The following is a 15,491-nucleotide window of genomic DNA, read 5'->3' on the forward strand; positions in this document are numbered from 1 at the left end:
AAATGGTTGCATGGGGAGCTCTTCGCCGACGCCCTGCAATGCATTGCCTCTCCTTGCTCCCAGACACTTCCAGAACGCAAATCACCAGACCCCAGGCAATAGCTTGTACTGAACTTTCTGCGTGTACAAGCTCCAGAACTTGCCGTACTTCATTGCACACCTTTTCTCGTCCCGACGCAGTCGATGCAAAAGCAGGGTTCCCATGAAAAAGAAGTAACTCCAGGGCAGAAAGTGAGTAAACCCACAAGTCGCACACATGGCTCCGCTAAGCATTAGGTCCGCCAGATAGTTCGCATGTCGGCTGAATCCCCACCATCCAGATGTGATAAGGAGTGATTGATGTGTCTTGCCGTCGGTCGTGCTGTAGGTGCAGCGAATATACTCGGCGGGCTTGCCCCAGATCGTGGCGGTGCCATTCGTGCTGCGAACGAGGTCCTTCTGGTGGTTGCAGCTGCGGAACAGCGTGTAGCCAGAGAGGCCGATAGCGAGGATGAGGAAGGCGGACGGTGTGGTGAGATGAACGGGATAGCGGCCAAGGTATTGGACTTGTAAGGTGTAAACTTTGGGCGCCGTATGTTAGCACGGAGTCAAGTGAAGAGCGGGAATGTGGCATATGCTTCGATCGTGTCATATAGAAGCCAAGATCAAGACCCCAGCCTTCGAGATAGGGATCTCAAGCTGCAGAGAGGGGAGACTCTGCAAAGCTTTCTCCAACATAGAAAGGGCATGGCTGGACACGAAAGGAATGGAAAGAAAGTATTGGCAGAAGACTCACGATTTGGGAGGAATGCTGTATCGCCCCAGGCGAGGTTGAAACCGAAATGATCGTGCGTGATGTCGATCGTACGTAGGTACCAGTCCTCGTTGTAGAAGAAGTCGAGTACGTAGAGGAAATGGAAGAAGGTCACGAGCAGCATAGACTTCGTCACAAATCCGAACGTCTGATACTGGTAGGCCATCCATGACAGATCACTTAAGTAGTCAGCACAAGAAATCTCACCAACGAGGGGGGTATTTACATCAGAGTCCACGCGATGATACCCGGTCGACCATTGTAGAACAACTTGAAGTCCCACCGATCTCCAATGCGAGGGTTTAGCTCAATGCCGCAGAAGTAGTCGAAGATCATTGATCCGGTAAACTTGCGGTCCAGAGGATGTGAAGGCGCGACATACGCCTTGATCTGTGCAAACAGTGCCAAGATGATGCCATAAACATTGACAGTGACGAGTAGAGCTTCCCAGTTCCGCGCAATGATCGCCGGGTCGAGTATGCCGACAAGGGAGGTGGCACCGTACAAAGCGTGTGTGACAGTCCATGCCAATAAGCCGTTCGTGGTATATTTGAGCAGATTACCCGCTGGCGTCATCTGGCCATAGGACAATGGTCCGGGTAGATAGTTGTATAACAAAGCCTGGACCGTGACCCATGTCAGATACCCGATGGAAGCTCGGAAAGTTGGTTGAGGGGCATGTTGAGCTGCAAACTCGACGATGCCTTGTTTTAGTGCTGCCTGAGCAGTGAGGCGTAGTGATCCGCCATAGTACTCAAGAGCTATCCAATTGGTGATGAGCCAGCAAGGGCAAAGAGTGACAATGAGGCCGGCGCCTAGTGACGACAACCAGGAAGCTTTGGTACGTCGCCCCCAGCTTTTCTGGATATCGAGATAAACGTCGGCCATGAGATTGAGAGCAGTGAGAAGCTCTTGGTCGAAGCTTCAATGCGAGCGGAAATTTCGGTATGTAGGGAGCTGGGCAGAATCTCGCTATTGGACGGGAACGGCCAGGGTCAGGGGCGGGACAAGAACGCGAGATTTCCGAAGGCGAGACGAGTGGGATGTCGAAGGATCTCTGGGAATTGAGGGGTGCTTCGGCGGGGACGTTGCGAGGGGCTGGAGGAGGCCTCAACAAAATTACTATTGCTAAGGAATGCACAGTAAGTGAGCAGTGGTCAGACAATGAGATAGTGGAATGCTGAACAAAGAATGAGAGCGTCCTTCCGATTCCAAGCTTGTGCTGGGAAAGAGTAGAACGAACAGAAGTTGCGGTGTATTGATATTCGAGATGGAAAGCACACAGGCATAAACAGGGCGAGAAGCAGGTACGAATATGTTTGATCTAAGCTTTTCGATATCCCTGTTGACGCAGTAGCCAGATCATCGACTCGTCTCTCCATGCCACGTCCCGGGTGCGAGCGTCATGCAGCAACAAATCAGGCCACAAAGGAATAAGATCTCCAGAAATCCCGGCTGGCGTTGAAGTAGATCCAGATTCGCAGATGCGAAAGTTAGCATATTCATGTGGGTTGAGCGAGGGGAGAGCTTGAGCTAAAAAAATTCGAAGTCGACTTCAGCCACCCTAAAGTCCAGCCGGTCTCCAGGAGCAGCTGAGAATGGCCCCTTGATGGCGCGGTCATCTTAGTCGACACCATTGTCATCGCGCATCCGTCAAGGCAGTCACAGTACTTCTTGCAACGGAACGGGAAAGAGAGCATCGCTGTGGCTGCCATATTCTGACACGGCCTCGATTCGAAACGTCACGTCACTATCTTCTCAACAGCCGCTCTTGGCTCAACGGAATTAGAATGCGCACAAACAATCTCATGGGCAGCTTTTCCGGGTAATGCATCGGGCTACATGCTCGCGGTGACCAGTTGCCTGAAATGATTCTCCGAGCTGCGATGAGCTGACGAGGCACCCGACCAGGCCGGTATCGAGCCACTGTCCCGGGTAGCTACAGCTTGTGCTGAATCAATAATCCGAGAAATACGCACAAGGCAGAACGTTGGTGGTAAACCCTGGCTCTGGCTCGTATCTTATCAGATGCGGCCCCACGTTAGCCTGCGGCTCAAGCTCATGTGCACCACGTGCTTGTACGAACCATGTTTGAGGCCAAGTCTGAAGGATCTTGATTTGCTTTGCTTGTTCTGAGTGTGCCGCACCTTACCTGTAAGCTTGTCTCGTTGGCGATTGCCATACCATTTCACATGGCACTAAGAGGCCGAGCTGCGGAAGTGCAACCCCTCAATTCACCTCTCCAGAACTTGGCGAAGTGACGCCACTGACGATGCTCCGCCAGGTGAGGTAGCTAGCATCAGCATCCGTAGCCCATGGAGGCCCGAAGGTACAACTGCGACGGTTGCCTACCTTCGAGTGCAGCATACCCAGCAAGTGATCATTGTGGAAGAGCTGAACTTTCACGCTTTGATTCCGTGAACACGCCACGATGCTACCACTTTGGCTTTCGCTTTCGCTCCTGCTCCCGGTTTGGGCGCAGAGCAACACAACGAACGCGACCTCGGCCACGCAGCTGCCGTTCAACATCACAGAGGCAACTGTTGAAGGCGATGCGAACTATTTGGCCCCAACTTTTCCGTTACTGCCATTCAATAAGTATTCCGGAAACCCAATCCTGACTCCAAACCCAGCCAACAACTGGGAGTCCACGTATCTGTACAATCCGACCGCAATTGTTCTGAATGAGACCATTTTCCTGCTCTACAGGGCGCAAAATGAGTCGAAGACGTCAAGCATCGGCCTGGCCTGGTCGACGGATGGAGTGAACTTCACCCGACTCGCGGAGCCGATCCTGTATGCAACTGAGCCATGGGAGCAGATCGGTGGGACAGAAGGTTGTGGGCCCCATCAGGTTGTGGTGGCATTGGAGGCCTTCTGACTGACGCCGTGGACAGATCCTCGAATCGTGCGCATCAACAACACGTTCTACATGACCTACACTGCATTCGATAACTCGAGCGCGCAATTGTGCATGGCAAGCTCGACGAATCTGCTGAACTGGACAAAGACCCCGCCCCTGTAGGTTGCAAACCGGCTCGCTCATCCAAAGTTGTTCAGGCAAATCGGCCGAGCGTGCTCCGGAGAACCCACCAATTGGAAGATCGTAACGCTGACTTGCTTGCAGCTTTCCTGGGTGGATGGATGTTGCTACTCAGAGTGAGTGTACTTGCCAAACTTCGGCCGGGAACGAGGTAGAGACTGAAGGTCTCGGACTTGTCTCTGATGCCTCTGTCTTGTAGCCTGTTCCACGAGTCCCTCGAACCCGGTGCTTCCCCTCCCTACTCACGTCCCGATCCAACTAACAGAGAACGTAGCATCGATGTGCCTTCTCCTCGTCTCAATCACTCCAAAAGCGGTGCCATCGTTTCTGAACCTACCGCTGATGGCTTATATCATATGTACTTCGGCGATAGCTTCTTCTACCACGCGACATCGCCGGATCTGCGAAATTGGACCGCTCTGCCACCCGACAACTATTTTGCCGCACCGTTGAATCCGTGGGAAAACCGGTTGATCGAGCCTGGTCCGGCTCCAATCAAGACCCGCGACGGTAAGTGGCTGCTGGTCTACAATGGAATGACGACAGGGCGCGCAGGCTATCCGCAGAACCAGTATTCTGTGGGGCAGATGCTGATCGATCCAACGCTGTCATTTTTGCCCAATATCACAGTTCCGGATGGGACCTACCAACCTGCGCTCAGAAATGGACCAGTGGCGAGGGTGCAGAACCCGCTGCTTGTGCCCGAGGCAAGCAACGAGCAGACTGGACAGGTCGATCAGGTCGTATTTGCTGAGGGTCTGGTGCAGGTACGTTGTGTAATCGTTGCCATTGATAAGCCACTTGCTGATCGGCTCGCAGTTCAAAGGCAAATGGTATCTGTACTTCGGCCAGGGGGACTCTGAGTTAGGTGTGGCGATTGCTGATGTTCAGCCGTAAGCCCAGTCGACCTTACAAAGCTCTCGCGTGCGGTAAGGATAGCTTAGCCTGCAGGCTGGTTGCACCGGCAGGTAACAGTGGTAAATCATGGACTGCATTGCCGATCTTCAGCTTCACAGTGTCGAATGTGATCTGATCCTGCATAAGCACCTTGATCGCTGCCTGACTCTCGAACGTGTGGTCTCTCGGGGTTTGTAGCGTCCAGCCAATACTGATATGAAAGCTGGAATCGTGGTCCTCCTTGTCACCTTCGGCATTATTTAGATCATTGTACAACCGTGCGAGGTCGAACTTGCCGGCACAGCTGTTACAAGCCCGAAGCAGCCTGTTGAGATCATCGTTTTCTGGTCTCCTCAACCTCAGCACCAGAAACGACCGCGTCTGCTCTTTATTTGATACCCAGTCGATCTGCTGAACGCTTGTGCTGTGACACTTGGCTCCGGACTCAGGAATGGCATTCAACACAGTTTCGTGGAATGCATCTTTTTGCTCGGTGGTCAAGACCAGTGGTGCAGAAAGACTTACATGCAGGGGCAGCTGTACGTTGAGATCTGAGCGAAGTAGCGAGTGAACTTCTGCTGTGCTGTCGACAACTGCGAGGGCTTGTTGAGCGTCGTGGATTATTTTCAGCAAGCCATGTTCTTGGGCCTCGCTTGGATACCACTCAAGATAGATGTGAGTAGGCCAATTGCCCTCTCGGTGTGCTACCTGACGTGTCCGTCCGCCATGTAGCGAGGGATCATCTGCGGTTGAACTCCGGGCATTTGTCGCATAGAGAGAGTAGAAAGCGCCGGGCAGGGCCGGGAGCGTTGATGGTGCCTTCCCAGTCGTACTCGAATCATTCGCGATTTTTCTACGCTTCGGGTGTTGCTGCTGTTCACTGTCTGAATCCGACGCGTATTCGACCAGCGACGTTGTCATCAAAAGCTAGCCGTCAACTTGAAGCTTGTGCCTGCCAAGCCTATCGGTGACACAAGCGGGACGTTGGACTAGAGATCCGGATGTGTGTGAACACGGGTAAGCCGGCCCACGAGTACTCTCAATTCACAGCCTGCCTTATTAAAGGGTCTTTCACGTGGGAGACTGTCGAGATCAGGTAGTGATTGGAGATGTTTGAGTCGTGGTGGAGTTGCATTGCGTGGTTGCTGAGAAAGGACGAGGTCAGGATGTTCGCGGGAAAGATTGCTACGCATGACGTAGGGTCCTGATTGGCAAGAAGGTACTACTCTGATGTCGAGTACTTTCGCTTCCAGTTCCAGGTTTCCTCATCTTCCCTCTCTCACAGTAATACACACCTATATGAGAGCTTGCCCTAATTCATACAGCTGCATACTTGGCTCCCGTACCTGACATACACAATACCACGTTGCTTGAGCGCGCCATATATACTGGAGCCCACCCTACTGTAGTGCATACTGCCTGCCTTCGACCTTCGCCAACCGCCACGTACACCATTGTCCTATACCGGCTCGCAACATGGACACGAGCAGCAAGAACTGGGTAAGCTGACAGCTGTACCATCCTCTTTGAGGGCTAACACGTTTATCCAGGCGACCGAGTACCTCATTGATCCTGTGAGCGCACCGCAACCATCGGAGGAAGATGGTCCGGGAGGCACATCATTCCGAAGGCCTGACGAGAAGGCCACGCCAACGACATCCGTCACGCCTAAGGCGGCTTCAGTGCGAAGTTCGGGCAGCCGCCTGAGCAAGAACAACCCCTATCGCAAGAGCCTTGACACACCTCCGCAGAGCGCTGGCATCACACGAAGCACATCTCTTCGCAGTCCCACCTCCACTTCCTACCCCTCCCCACCACCATCCGCATCACCACGACGAGGAGGCATTTGGCGACCACAACACTTCCACCGGCCACCGCGACGCACCTCCTCGCTAAGCGCCAAACATGCTGGGGACATGTCTCATCGTCCACTCGATGTCCTCACCAAAGAAAAGCACACGGCCGATCGCGCTCGACACGCCACCCGCAAACACCATATTCAGCCAGACACTATCGACAGCCTAGACACCATCGCCGGTGCCGCCTACCACCACAGTGGTCCCTATGATGCAACCCTATTCGCACGCAATAACTCCTCCAGTGGCCCATTGGCCGCACTCACTGACTCCAACGCCGAGACTCTGCGGGCCACACCGAAAGAGAAGATCATCGATAGCGTGCGCGGCCACAGGCCGCTCGACGGCGTAGCGGCATACGCACCCGGCGAGACCGACCCCAACGGACACACCTATGACTACAGCCAGAGCAATATGATGCTCGAGGCTAACCCAGCAGGAGGTGCCTACAAGCGCTGGCCTGGCGTACAGTACCATGACGACGACATTAAGGGCAAAGGCGAGCCGAGCTACTCGATCGAGAAGCAGTTGAAGGAACACAATCTGGATGGCGAGAAGCAGGGTCGAGACGTCGACGGGAACGGAAGAGTCTCCATCGAGATGACATCGCAGTCGCCACGGCACCGCGGGCATCGGAGGGACATCTCAGGCGCGTCTGCTACGTCAACAGGCTCGGCTGGCGGCGCATTGGCCAGCACAGGCGTTTTCGATGACGGACATGGACAGATGCCTCGACGGAGCGGGAGCTTAAGCCAGGGTCTGAAGAAGCGCTGGGGGAGCGTGAGAAAGCATATGCATCGCGACTCGGAATAGAGTTCCTTGAGTCCGGGGTTCAAGAGAAGGAGGATGGTGACAGCGTCGGCTTGAGTGACGACCAAGATGAGGTCGTGGAGCGATGGAGCCTGCCTTGATATAGGATCGGCGTGGCTTTCTCTTTTGTACAAACCTAGGAAATGGTTGGTAAGGACTTAATGCACATATATCGGCGATGACGGCTTGTCAGGTTGTGACTAGAAATACTGGGCGTTTCCCCTACAGCGTCCTCCCTGGCCAGAGAATCCGCGATGCATCATTTATTCCCACTGACGCTTGAGCGAGGCTTATCTCGATCAGCGCAGTGACACCGGGACCTCAGCGCCCTCCCTTGCCAAGACATCCTTGATGAGCAACATTCGTGGCTCGACAATGGAAGGTCGTCAACTGTGATCCGCAGCAGACTCAGCCGTATGCGCTGCTCGCAACCCAGGTATCATTTGTGCCGCCAGTCACGACGGCCTCCGCCTCCCAGACCTAGTAGCCCGCGGCCACTGTGCCAAAGTCTTGACCGTTACCTCCCGAAGCCCCCACTTGTTGTGGTCGGCTAGCTCACTCTTCCTCTTCCTCAGTTTCTACTTGAAGACCATCTTGTACCGAAACACCGTGCTAAAACTGGGATCGCTGACTGCCACCTCCTCGCCATTTGTGATCAACTCGCTCAATTTCTTCCCAAGATTCGGACGTGTCTGTTCCTCCAGACTCGGCGGAGCTTGGTAATATAGTGTCTTCTCCTCTGTCCGCACGCTCGGTTTCTTCAATTGACTCTCTGCGCGCTCGGCGAGACTGGCTAGCCAATCCTCCAGCTTCGTTGATGGATCGACTGTCATCGGTCTCGCGAGTGTGCCGCACACGGGACAGTCTGGTTCCTTCTCCGCCTGAAAGGTGTGCGAATAGAGACCGACGCCGTCGGAGTCGCCGGTGTACATCATGTAGTTGTCGAGGTATGGGGCTGCAGAGGAGGCGATTTTGAGGGCTTCGTTGGTGCAGGCGGCGGCGATGATGGCGTTAGTGGAGGCGATGGCGGGTATGATGTTCTTCACGACGCCTTGAGTCATGCTGTAGGTGACGCCTTGAATGTTGAACTCCTCGGCACGCGCCAGCGCTTTGCGGTATAGCCAAGTGATGTGCTCTGGGTCGTCGGTGTCGAGAGTATCGCCTTTGCGCTGCTCTTCCCAGGCGATGATGTGGGCCCATTCGATGCAGTGTTGAGGCTGTCGGGGAATGGTGGCAAGAGTACAGAGCGGCACGGCGGCTCGTGGGGCGTGCATGGAGAGTTGACATTCGATACAAGAGGAGATTGAGGGCAGGATGGTGCGAGCTTGGCCCTTGAAGCCTTCTGTTCCGCCGTCGATCAGTGGTTTGAGAGACTCCGGGTTGTCCATATCGACCATGTCGACCAGCGTTGCGTTGATCCAGCGGCGGGCTTCGATGGAATCGAGACCGCATACGACGAGTGTGAATTGCATGTAGAAGTCTTCATCGAAGTCTTGGATTTTGCAGTTGTGAGGAGTGATGCTGACGCCCGTGACACGGCGTTGAACGAAGGACGCAGCCACTTCCGCCTTGGACTTACCCACGTCGGCTTGACGGAATAGAAACTGGCGGTTGAGATTTGAGACGTCTATCGTATCCATGTCGATAACATGAATGTCCTTGAACCCGGAGAGTGCGAGATTCTTGAGTATCTCACATCCGAGTCCTCCTGCGCCGATGACAAGGATCTTGGCGGCTTTGATGGTGTCAAGGACGGCGGGACCGGGCTGATACTCCTCATCCGAGAATGGTGATTTGGTCTCAAATATGCGTCTGAGGTACTTCCATCTCTCTTCGGAATGTGCATGTGGCGGCTCGCCGTTAGATAGAAGTGACGCGACTGGTATTGACATCGTGGCGATCCGTGCTGACCCTCAGCAAAGTGGTGGAATTCTCGTGGGCAGCGAAATGACCTAGAAGAGGTTTGACTGGCAACGACGATGAGTGGACGGTTGTTCCCTCTCGAGACGCCTCACCCAGAACCTGATGCTGCTCACGTGCGCATGCGTGCTTCGCTGGGCTCTCCTTCTGGCGTAGATCCAGTCAGTGTCTCTGGAGACCTTTGTTCGCCTCGTCAGCAACCGTCGTCGCGGGTCGTTTGCAGTAAGATGTAGCGATAAAGATGAGATGGGCCACTGGACTTGACGCCTGGTGAGGCCTGAAGTGGCGGACTTGGCACAAGGCACCCTCCCTTACCTACGAACTTAGGTATGCTCCGGCACTTGCTCTTTCTTCTATCAACTGACTCCTTCCAACTACCAAATCTACTTCCAAGTGCACAAGAATTGCAGGAGGCAAGGCATCAACATAAGCACCCAGAAAATGTGCTGGACAATTGCAAGTTTTGACGCCTCCAGACATTTGGTGAAGGATAACTTCTCTTCTACACTAACACCCCGTTGCGAGGCAACCATGATACTGAAGTACACAACGCGTTAGGAGGGGCTCTTTTATTCTATGGCCGGCATCTGTTGACACTGGTATGCATGTTCTTCGCACTCTTGCAACACCATCGACACTGTCTGTGATTGATTGCACAGCCAATCAGCATGGACGAACTCCTCAACTTGGGCCGCGGCAAGGCGACTGGGACTGTGAAGGGCAACATCGATAAGTTCGAGAGCCTGACCGTCAGCGAGTCCGCCGAAAAGCCTCGCTCCAACAGCACCAAGTCAAAGCGATCACTCATCGAGGTCGCGTCTTCTTCCAGTAATGATGACCAAAGTCTTCGCACCTCTTTCGACACAGCGCCATCTGTCAAGTCAAAGGCTTCTTCGGCAACATCGATGACGACTGATCCTCCGACCAATAAGCAAAAGAAGCGCGAATCGATTGCCTTCGTCCAAAAGTCTTACCTAGCCCAGAACACCAGCAAAGAGCAAGACACGCTGCCAGATGATGCACGAGAAATCCTGAAGAGCCAGCCAGATTACGAAGACCTCCTGGCCGTTTTGCAGTACCTCGAGTGCGGGATCCAGGACAAGCACGACTTCAACATTCACAAGTCGGGTCCCAAGGCAGCACAAATCGTCAATGCAATTGTCACAGTGACAATTCCAGATCACTGGCCGGTTCTTCGTATCCACAAATTGCCCAAGAGACAAGCCGAGCTTAAGAGGCTGGTCGTCCTCAACCTTCGAAGTGTAGCCGGCATTGGTGCGCTGCTCATGCAAGTCCGAAGCCTGGGCAACATCAGACGCGCAGATAATACAGTGCTGGAAGACACGCTGTGCGTTCTCGAGCTCGTACTGCACGGCAACAAGTTTCTGCACAATGCGCTGCGTCAAACCAGAAAGCTCTGTCCGAAGGAAATCGACCGAAGAATCACATGGCAGGAGGTAGTTGGGTTGATGGGCGGTAGCAAGATCCTCTCCACTGTAGCTCAAGCAACAAGCACGACAGGTATTTCGTCTAGCAAGCTGCAGTGGCTAAGCGATGGCATCAGCTACAGCAAGTGGCTTGCAAACAATGTCTCTGTCACTGCTGGCCTCCTAAGTATTGAAGACGGCGAGGCGTGGACCATGCTGGCACTGGTAGCGAAGCGAGCATTGAACTTGGGTTATCGTGGTGAGTGCCACCTCTTTTTCTCCTGTCTCAATTCTAACGCCACCTAGATGCGTTCGTTTCGGAGCTGTACCATTCACTCTTGCTAGGCAGAGCAGCACTCTGGACTCCGCTTCGACAGCTGCTACACTATCTCACGGACAACGAACAACGCCAGTTCTTCGACGCAATGCTGCGGGACCTCGTCAGAAAGTATCTACGGTATGGACCAGTAACACATTCAATGCAGAAGAACGGGCTTGAGAGCGAGAAGAATGTCGGAGGAGTGGCAGCAATGGTTGCGGGAGTGATGAAGAATAATTCTGTGCTGGACGATCACCTGGTCGAGTGGTTGACAAGCAACAAAGGAGACTTTGCTAATCTTGGGTTGGACACTCGTCGGGCTGTCATCGCCACGCTCGCGTTGCGACAAGGTAAGGCTTTCAATCTCGTCGTGAGTCTGCTAACATATCAATAGACAAGCTGCAGACAATGCTTGACAAGTGCCTGGAGAATTTTGGCAACAAGACACAGATCCAGCATAGCCCTATTTTGCAGCAGGAGTGTAAGTTTGCTTAGATAACTGGCTGCAGCGCCTTTACTTACCTATGTGTCGTAGCTACGGCCGAGATCATACTCCTAGTGGTTGGCTATCTTAACCGACAGGAGCCAGAATCAATCAAACAGCTTGCTAAATCTGGTCTGTTCTTGCGCACGGTATCCAATCGTCTTTCTGCATCTGTTCGACGTGCCAGATTCTTAGGCATGATAGTTGCGACTGCCATAAGCAGACTTGGAGACGGGCAGGAGAAAGCCATGAGCTTTGGGACGGAAGAGCTTGAGACGGAAAGTGCGAAGAAATGGCTCGATCTAGTCAATGTGGAGGACAAGGTAGGCACTCTTGACGACCTCAAATTGCCAGTCGATGAGCCAGATCCGATGGTGGTTGATCTGCCGGCACCTGTTCCCACGGCAAAGAAGCCCGCGCAGGCAGAGCGTTCCAAGATCATCGCCATCGCGGAAATCTCAGATGAGGACGACAACGACGAAATATCCGAAGACGAAGACCTCGTCCCCTACCACAAGCCAGACGACGACCCAGAAGATTCAGACGATGACCCAACACTGGTCAACCGCAACAAGCCTGTGGCCCCGGTCTATATTATCGACCTTGTCAAGCAGCTTCAGTCAGGCGAAGACAAACTCGACGTCGTCGAGCTTGCGCTGAAGACCGCGCCTTCACTCATCCGCCGCAAGGCAGACTTTGGCACGGAAGTCTCGGACAACATCCAGGCTCTGGCTTCTGCGCTGATCAACCTCAAGTCGCCGGCTGTCGATAGCGATGAGATGCATGGACTACGTCTACAGTCTCTCATCGCGTGTCTGGTTGCTCAGCCCGCGGCAGTCGCACCCTGCTGGCGGCGATGTGCTTCGAGGGCGACTTCTCGCTTGACCAGCGCGCTAGCATACTCAGCACGCTCGGACTCGGCGCGCGTGAGATTTCGGGCATGTCTATGCTTGCCAGCCCTTCTACCGCGAGCCCCGGCCAAGCCATCGAAGCAGAAGCAGACTCTTTCCCATCAAAGCGCCTCCCATCGAGGTCCAAAGATTCACAGCTACAACGCCGCATTCCCTCAGCCTACACCGCGCCCCTGACAACCGCGACAGACCAAATCACACACACGACCATCCAGCCCCTCGCCCTGAAAGCAGCAGACAAGCTGTCCGGCCCGGACATTCTCAAGATCCGTACCTTCTCCTCGCGTCTTGAGGTCGAGAAGCGTCGGAACGAGAAGCAGGCCGCCAGAACCAAGAAAATTCCTAGAGACCTACATCGCGTGCTGGCGGGGGGGTTCTTCCTGCCGTTGGTGGGACGGATGGTATTGATCTTGTCGTCAGCGGGTTCCGGAGGGATGATGGCCAGAGGGAGTGGACTGTTTGATCCGAATCTGGTGAGGCTGTTTCTGAACACGGTCGTGGTGGTGTTGAATGCGCTAGGGCCGAATGCGATGTGGGAGGGTACGCTGGGGGAGGTGATCCGTCAGGCGGTGCAGTTGTTGGTGAGCTTGCAGGCGAAAAATCCGAGACTTAGCATGGATCCAGCGGTGTTGCCAGCGTGGATGTTGTTGCTGTTGAGTGTGCTCGAGGTTGTAATTGCGAATGGGAGGGCAGGTGAGGAGAGATTCTTAGGGGAGAATGGGGAAGAGGTTGCGGGGTTGGTCGGGTGGGTCGGAGCGTTGTTGGATCAGAGGGGAAACAGTGGTGGTGAGGTTAAGGTCATGCTAGGGAGGGGTGACGAGGAGGATGTGAAGGAAGAGGGACAGGCGGGGATGGCATGGAATGTGCTGGCAGCGGGAGTGATGGTGAGGTGGACAGAGATTGCGGGCAGGTGGCAGGGGAGGGTTTTGGGACTGATGGGGGTTGAGGGATGGGACGGCGATTCGTGAGGAACCGCTTTATGGACAGGCAAGGATTGCTGGGGCGAAGCTGTGGGCGGTGCGGTGCGCGTGAGCCAATACGCTCGACAGAACATGCTGCCCGCCAGCAGAACGTGCAATTCGGAACAGTCACAGAGGGACATATTATGGAGGTCAATGTAATGATACTCGCCACTGGTGCTGCCGTCTCTGCAGCTTTCTCCGTTCTACGTCCCTTTCTCGCGCTCGCAAGCGAAAGGCAGTCACAGCGCTTCTTGCTGCCTTGCCCCTCTTCGGCTCAAAGCTTCATCGTGTGGACCAGCTGGCTTCGGAATTGACCGTTCCTGAAGACCGCCAACATTCTCGTCCTTCTGACCAAGCGTACCTCACATCGTCAAGCTCATGGAGCTGCAGGTGGTGACAATGCCATATGGACCCAGGATAGGTTATGATTTGTCTGTTGGTGGTTTTACACCTCAACTGGCATGCCTGTCGACGCTGACATAGGTCCATGCGGCAGCAACGGTCCGATCGTACAGAATGATCGCTGACGGGGAGCTTGCCTAGGATTTTTGATCCGTGTTGGCTAAGGCCCATGTGGGCACAAAGCTCTCTTTTCTCAGACTGGTGCCTATGTCTCAGCGACGCTGCTGGAGAATGCCTTACGGCTTCGAGGTGTTGCATTTCACCAGATTGAGGCCCGACTGATGGCCCATTGCTGGCTTGTTGCATGGCAATCGGCTCATGAGTTCATTTCGTCGATAGCCTGAAGTAGTCTCTGCGCCTTTAGCTTAAGCACTGCAACGGAATCCAGGAACAGTGTATCGCTCGGGAACTGTCCGGTGCTTTCGATGTTGAAGATGAAGTGATCCTGCTGTCTGCCCAGCTTGACCTTGCCCTTGAACTCATCGTGTCTCAAGCATTCCCTCGAGACGGTGTCGTTGAACGGGTTCTTGACGACGGCTTTCTCATCGCCTTCTCTGCCTTCATAGGCTTTATTAGACGAAGCCGCGTCCGAGGCAGTGACTCGTTCCAGATCAATGACACCTTTGGAAAAGCATTGCTGAAATTTGACTGCGTCTGCGCCTAGGATGGGCTTCGTGATCTGGATCGTGGGTAGCAGGCGATACGTTGCGGTGGCGACGGGTGAGAACTTGGCGTGATCTTTGCCGACGCCCAGGTGAGCGTGCATAGTTACGTCCAGCTCTTGTCCTGGACGCATCTTGGCAATTAGGATCCTCTCCGAAACTGGACGGATAGGACCATCCTTGAAGTGCTCAACCTGCCGTCCTTGTGGCTGCCACTCGATTTGCGACGAGTACACATGCCCATTGATATGCTTCACGCCTGGGTCGGTGGCGTCCGGCGGTGCGTCTGGATTCGGTGTGCATTTTGCCTGCAGGTGGAACACGATAGTGTTGTAGTCTGAGCGTTCCATACCTTTGAAGTTCTGCTCGGCGTTGGGCGCGATATACCACTTGAGCCATTTCATACCCTCAAGAGCGCCGGTCAAAGGAATGAGCCTAGTCGGTGCGCGAGAACTTCATCTGCTATGACGGATGTGTTGTTGGACACATAGACATTCTCGATGGCCAGCGTTGGGATTTCGGCGAGTAGGATGCGACGAAAAGCATTGGCGATGGATGCGTCGATGCCGATGACAGAGAATGAGGCTTCGGTCTGCTCATTCTGGTGGAACTCGACGTTCAGACCATCCTTGAACTTTTGCAGCGACCAGGTATGGTCTTCGCCGACATGGTGACCTGGAAAGTCGGTTGAAGTAATATTGGTGACAGTCTCGCGATTGATTCCCACGATCTGCGTATGTCAGTGGCCTTCGAGTGCGCAGGTCTGGCTGATCTCACCTTCCGCCGAGCGCGGTCATCCTCAGCGCCTGTGGAGGTCGCCATGGTCAGGTTTGCTCCTTCTCTTGCAGCGTTCAAATTATTTTGCGGGCAACTTCGTCGATCGAGTCAAATTTGGAGATTTGGAGAAGGCAAGCCTGGAGTTAGAGCTACAGAATCTCCGGCTTGGCGGCAGTATAGCTCCTCTTGACTTCGAGATCCGAGTCGATGATGCGGATACGTGAAGGC

At 54.2% G+C, this 15,491-nt stretch overlaps 6 protein-coding genes across 6 annotated transcripts; 3 read left to right on the top strand and 3 right to left on the bottom strand.

Annotated features, from left to right (window-relative positions):
- Positions 1-81: 81 nt before the first annotated feature.
- Positions 82-1,681, bottom strand: AB675_2847 (7-dehydrocholesterol; the record flags this gene model as incomplete). Its single annotated transcript, XM_018142850.1, has 3 exons — positions 82-560; positions 776-972; positions 1,020-1,681. The coding sequence occupies 3 exons, from the start codon at positions 1,679-1,681 to the stop codon at positions 82-84; spliced, it is 1,338 nt and encodes a 445-aa protein (XP_018004956.1).
- A 1,543-nt stretch (positions 1,682-3,224) lies between these two features.
- On the top strand, positions 3,225-4,733 carry AB675_2848 (uncharacterized protein; the record flags this gene model as incomplete). The annotated part of the gene is made up of 5 exons (XM_018142851.1): positions 3,225-3,630; positions 3,691-3,814; positions 4,111-4,346; positions 4,392-4,603; positions 4,656-4,733. The coding sequence occupies 5 exons, from the start codon at positions 3,225-3,227 to the stop codon at positions 4,731-4,733; spliced, it is 1,056 nt and encodes a 351-aa protein (XP_018004814.1).
- A 1,476-nt stretch (positions 4,734-6,209) lies between these two features.
- Positions 6,210-7,402, top strand: AB675_2849 (uncharacterized protein; the record flags this gene model as incomplete). Its single annotated transcript, XM_018142852.1, has 2 exons — positions 6,210-6,233; positions 6,284-7,402. 2 exons carry the CDS (start codon positions 6,210-6,212, stop codon positions 7,400-7,402), a joined length of 1,143 nt encoding a protein of 380 aa, XP_018005333.1.
- A 575-nt stretch (positions 7,403-7,977) lies between these two features.
- On the bottom strand, positions 7,978-9,291 carry AB675_2850 (NEDD8-activating enzyme E1 catalytic subunit; the record flags this gene model as incomplete). Its single annotated transcript, XM_018142854.1, has 1 exon — positions 7,978-9,291. One exon carries the CDS (start codon positions 9,289-9,291, stop codon positions 7,978-7,980), a length of 1,314 nt encoding a protein of 437 aa, XP_018004766.1.
- Positions 9,292-9,987: 696 nt separating this feature from the next.
- Positions 9,988-13,428, top strand: AB675_2851 (DNA replication checkpoint protein tel2; the record flags this gene model as incomplete). Its single annotated transcript, XM_018142855.1, has 5 exons — positions 9,988-11,005; positions 11,053-11,415; positions 11,460-11,546; positions 11,601-12,360; positions 12,387-13,428. The coding sequence occupies 5 exons, from the start codon at positions 9,988-9,990 to the stop codon at positions 13,426-13,428; spliced, it is 3,270 nt and encodes a 1,089-aa protein (XP_018005123.1).
- A 712-nt stretch (positions 13,429-14,140) lies between these two features.
- On the bottom strand, positions 14,141-15,308 carry AB675_2852 (DNA-directed RNA polymerases I and III subunit RPAC1; the record flags this gene model as incomplete). Its single annotated transcript, XM_018142856.1, has 3 exons — positions 14,141-14,921; positions 14,972-15,216; positions 15,264-15,308. The coding sequence occupies 3 exons, from the start codon at positions 15,306-15,308 to the stop codon at positions 14,141-14,143; spliced, it is 1,071 nt and encodes a 356-aa protein (XP_018004901.1).
- Between the last annotated feature and the right edge of the window lie 183 nt (positions 15,309-15,491).

The sequence above is a fragment of the Cyphellophora attinorum genome (genome assembly GCF_001299255.1).
Source record: "Cyphellophora attinorum strain CBS 131958 chromosome Unknown Contig2, whole genome shotgun sequence".
In the NCBI taxonomy this organism is placed as follows: domain Eukaryota; kingdom Fungi; phylum Ascomycota; class Eurotiomycetes; order Chaetothyriales; family Cyphellophoraceae; genus Cyphellophora; species Cyphellophora attinorum.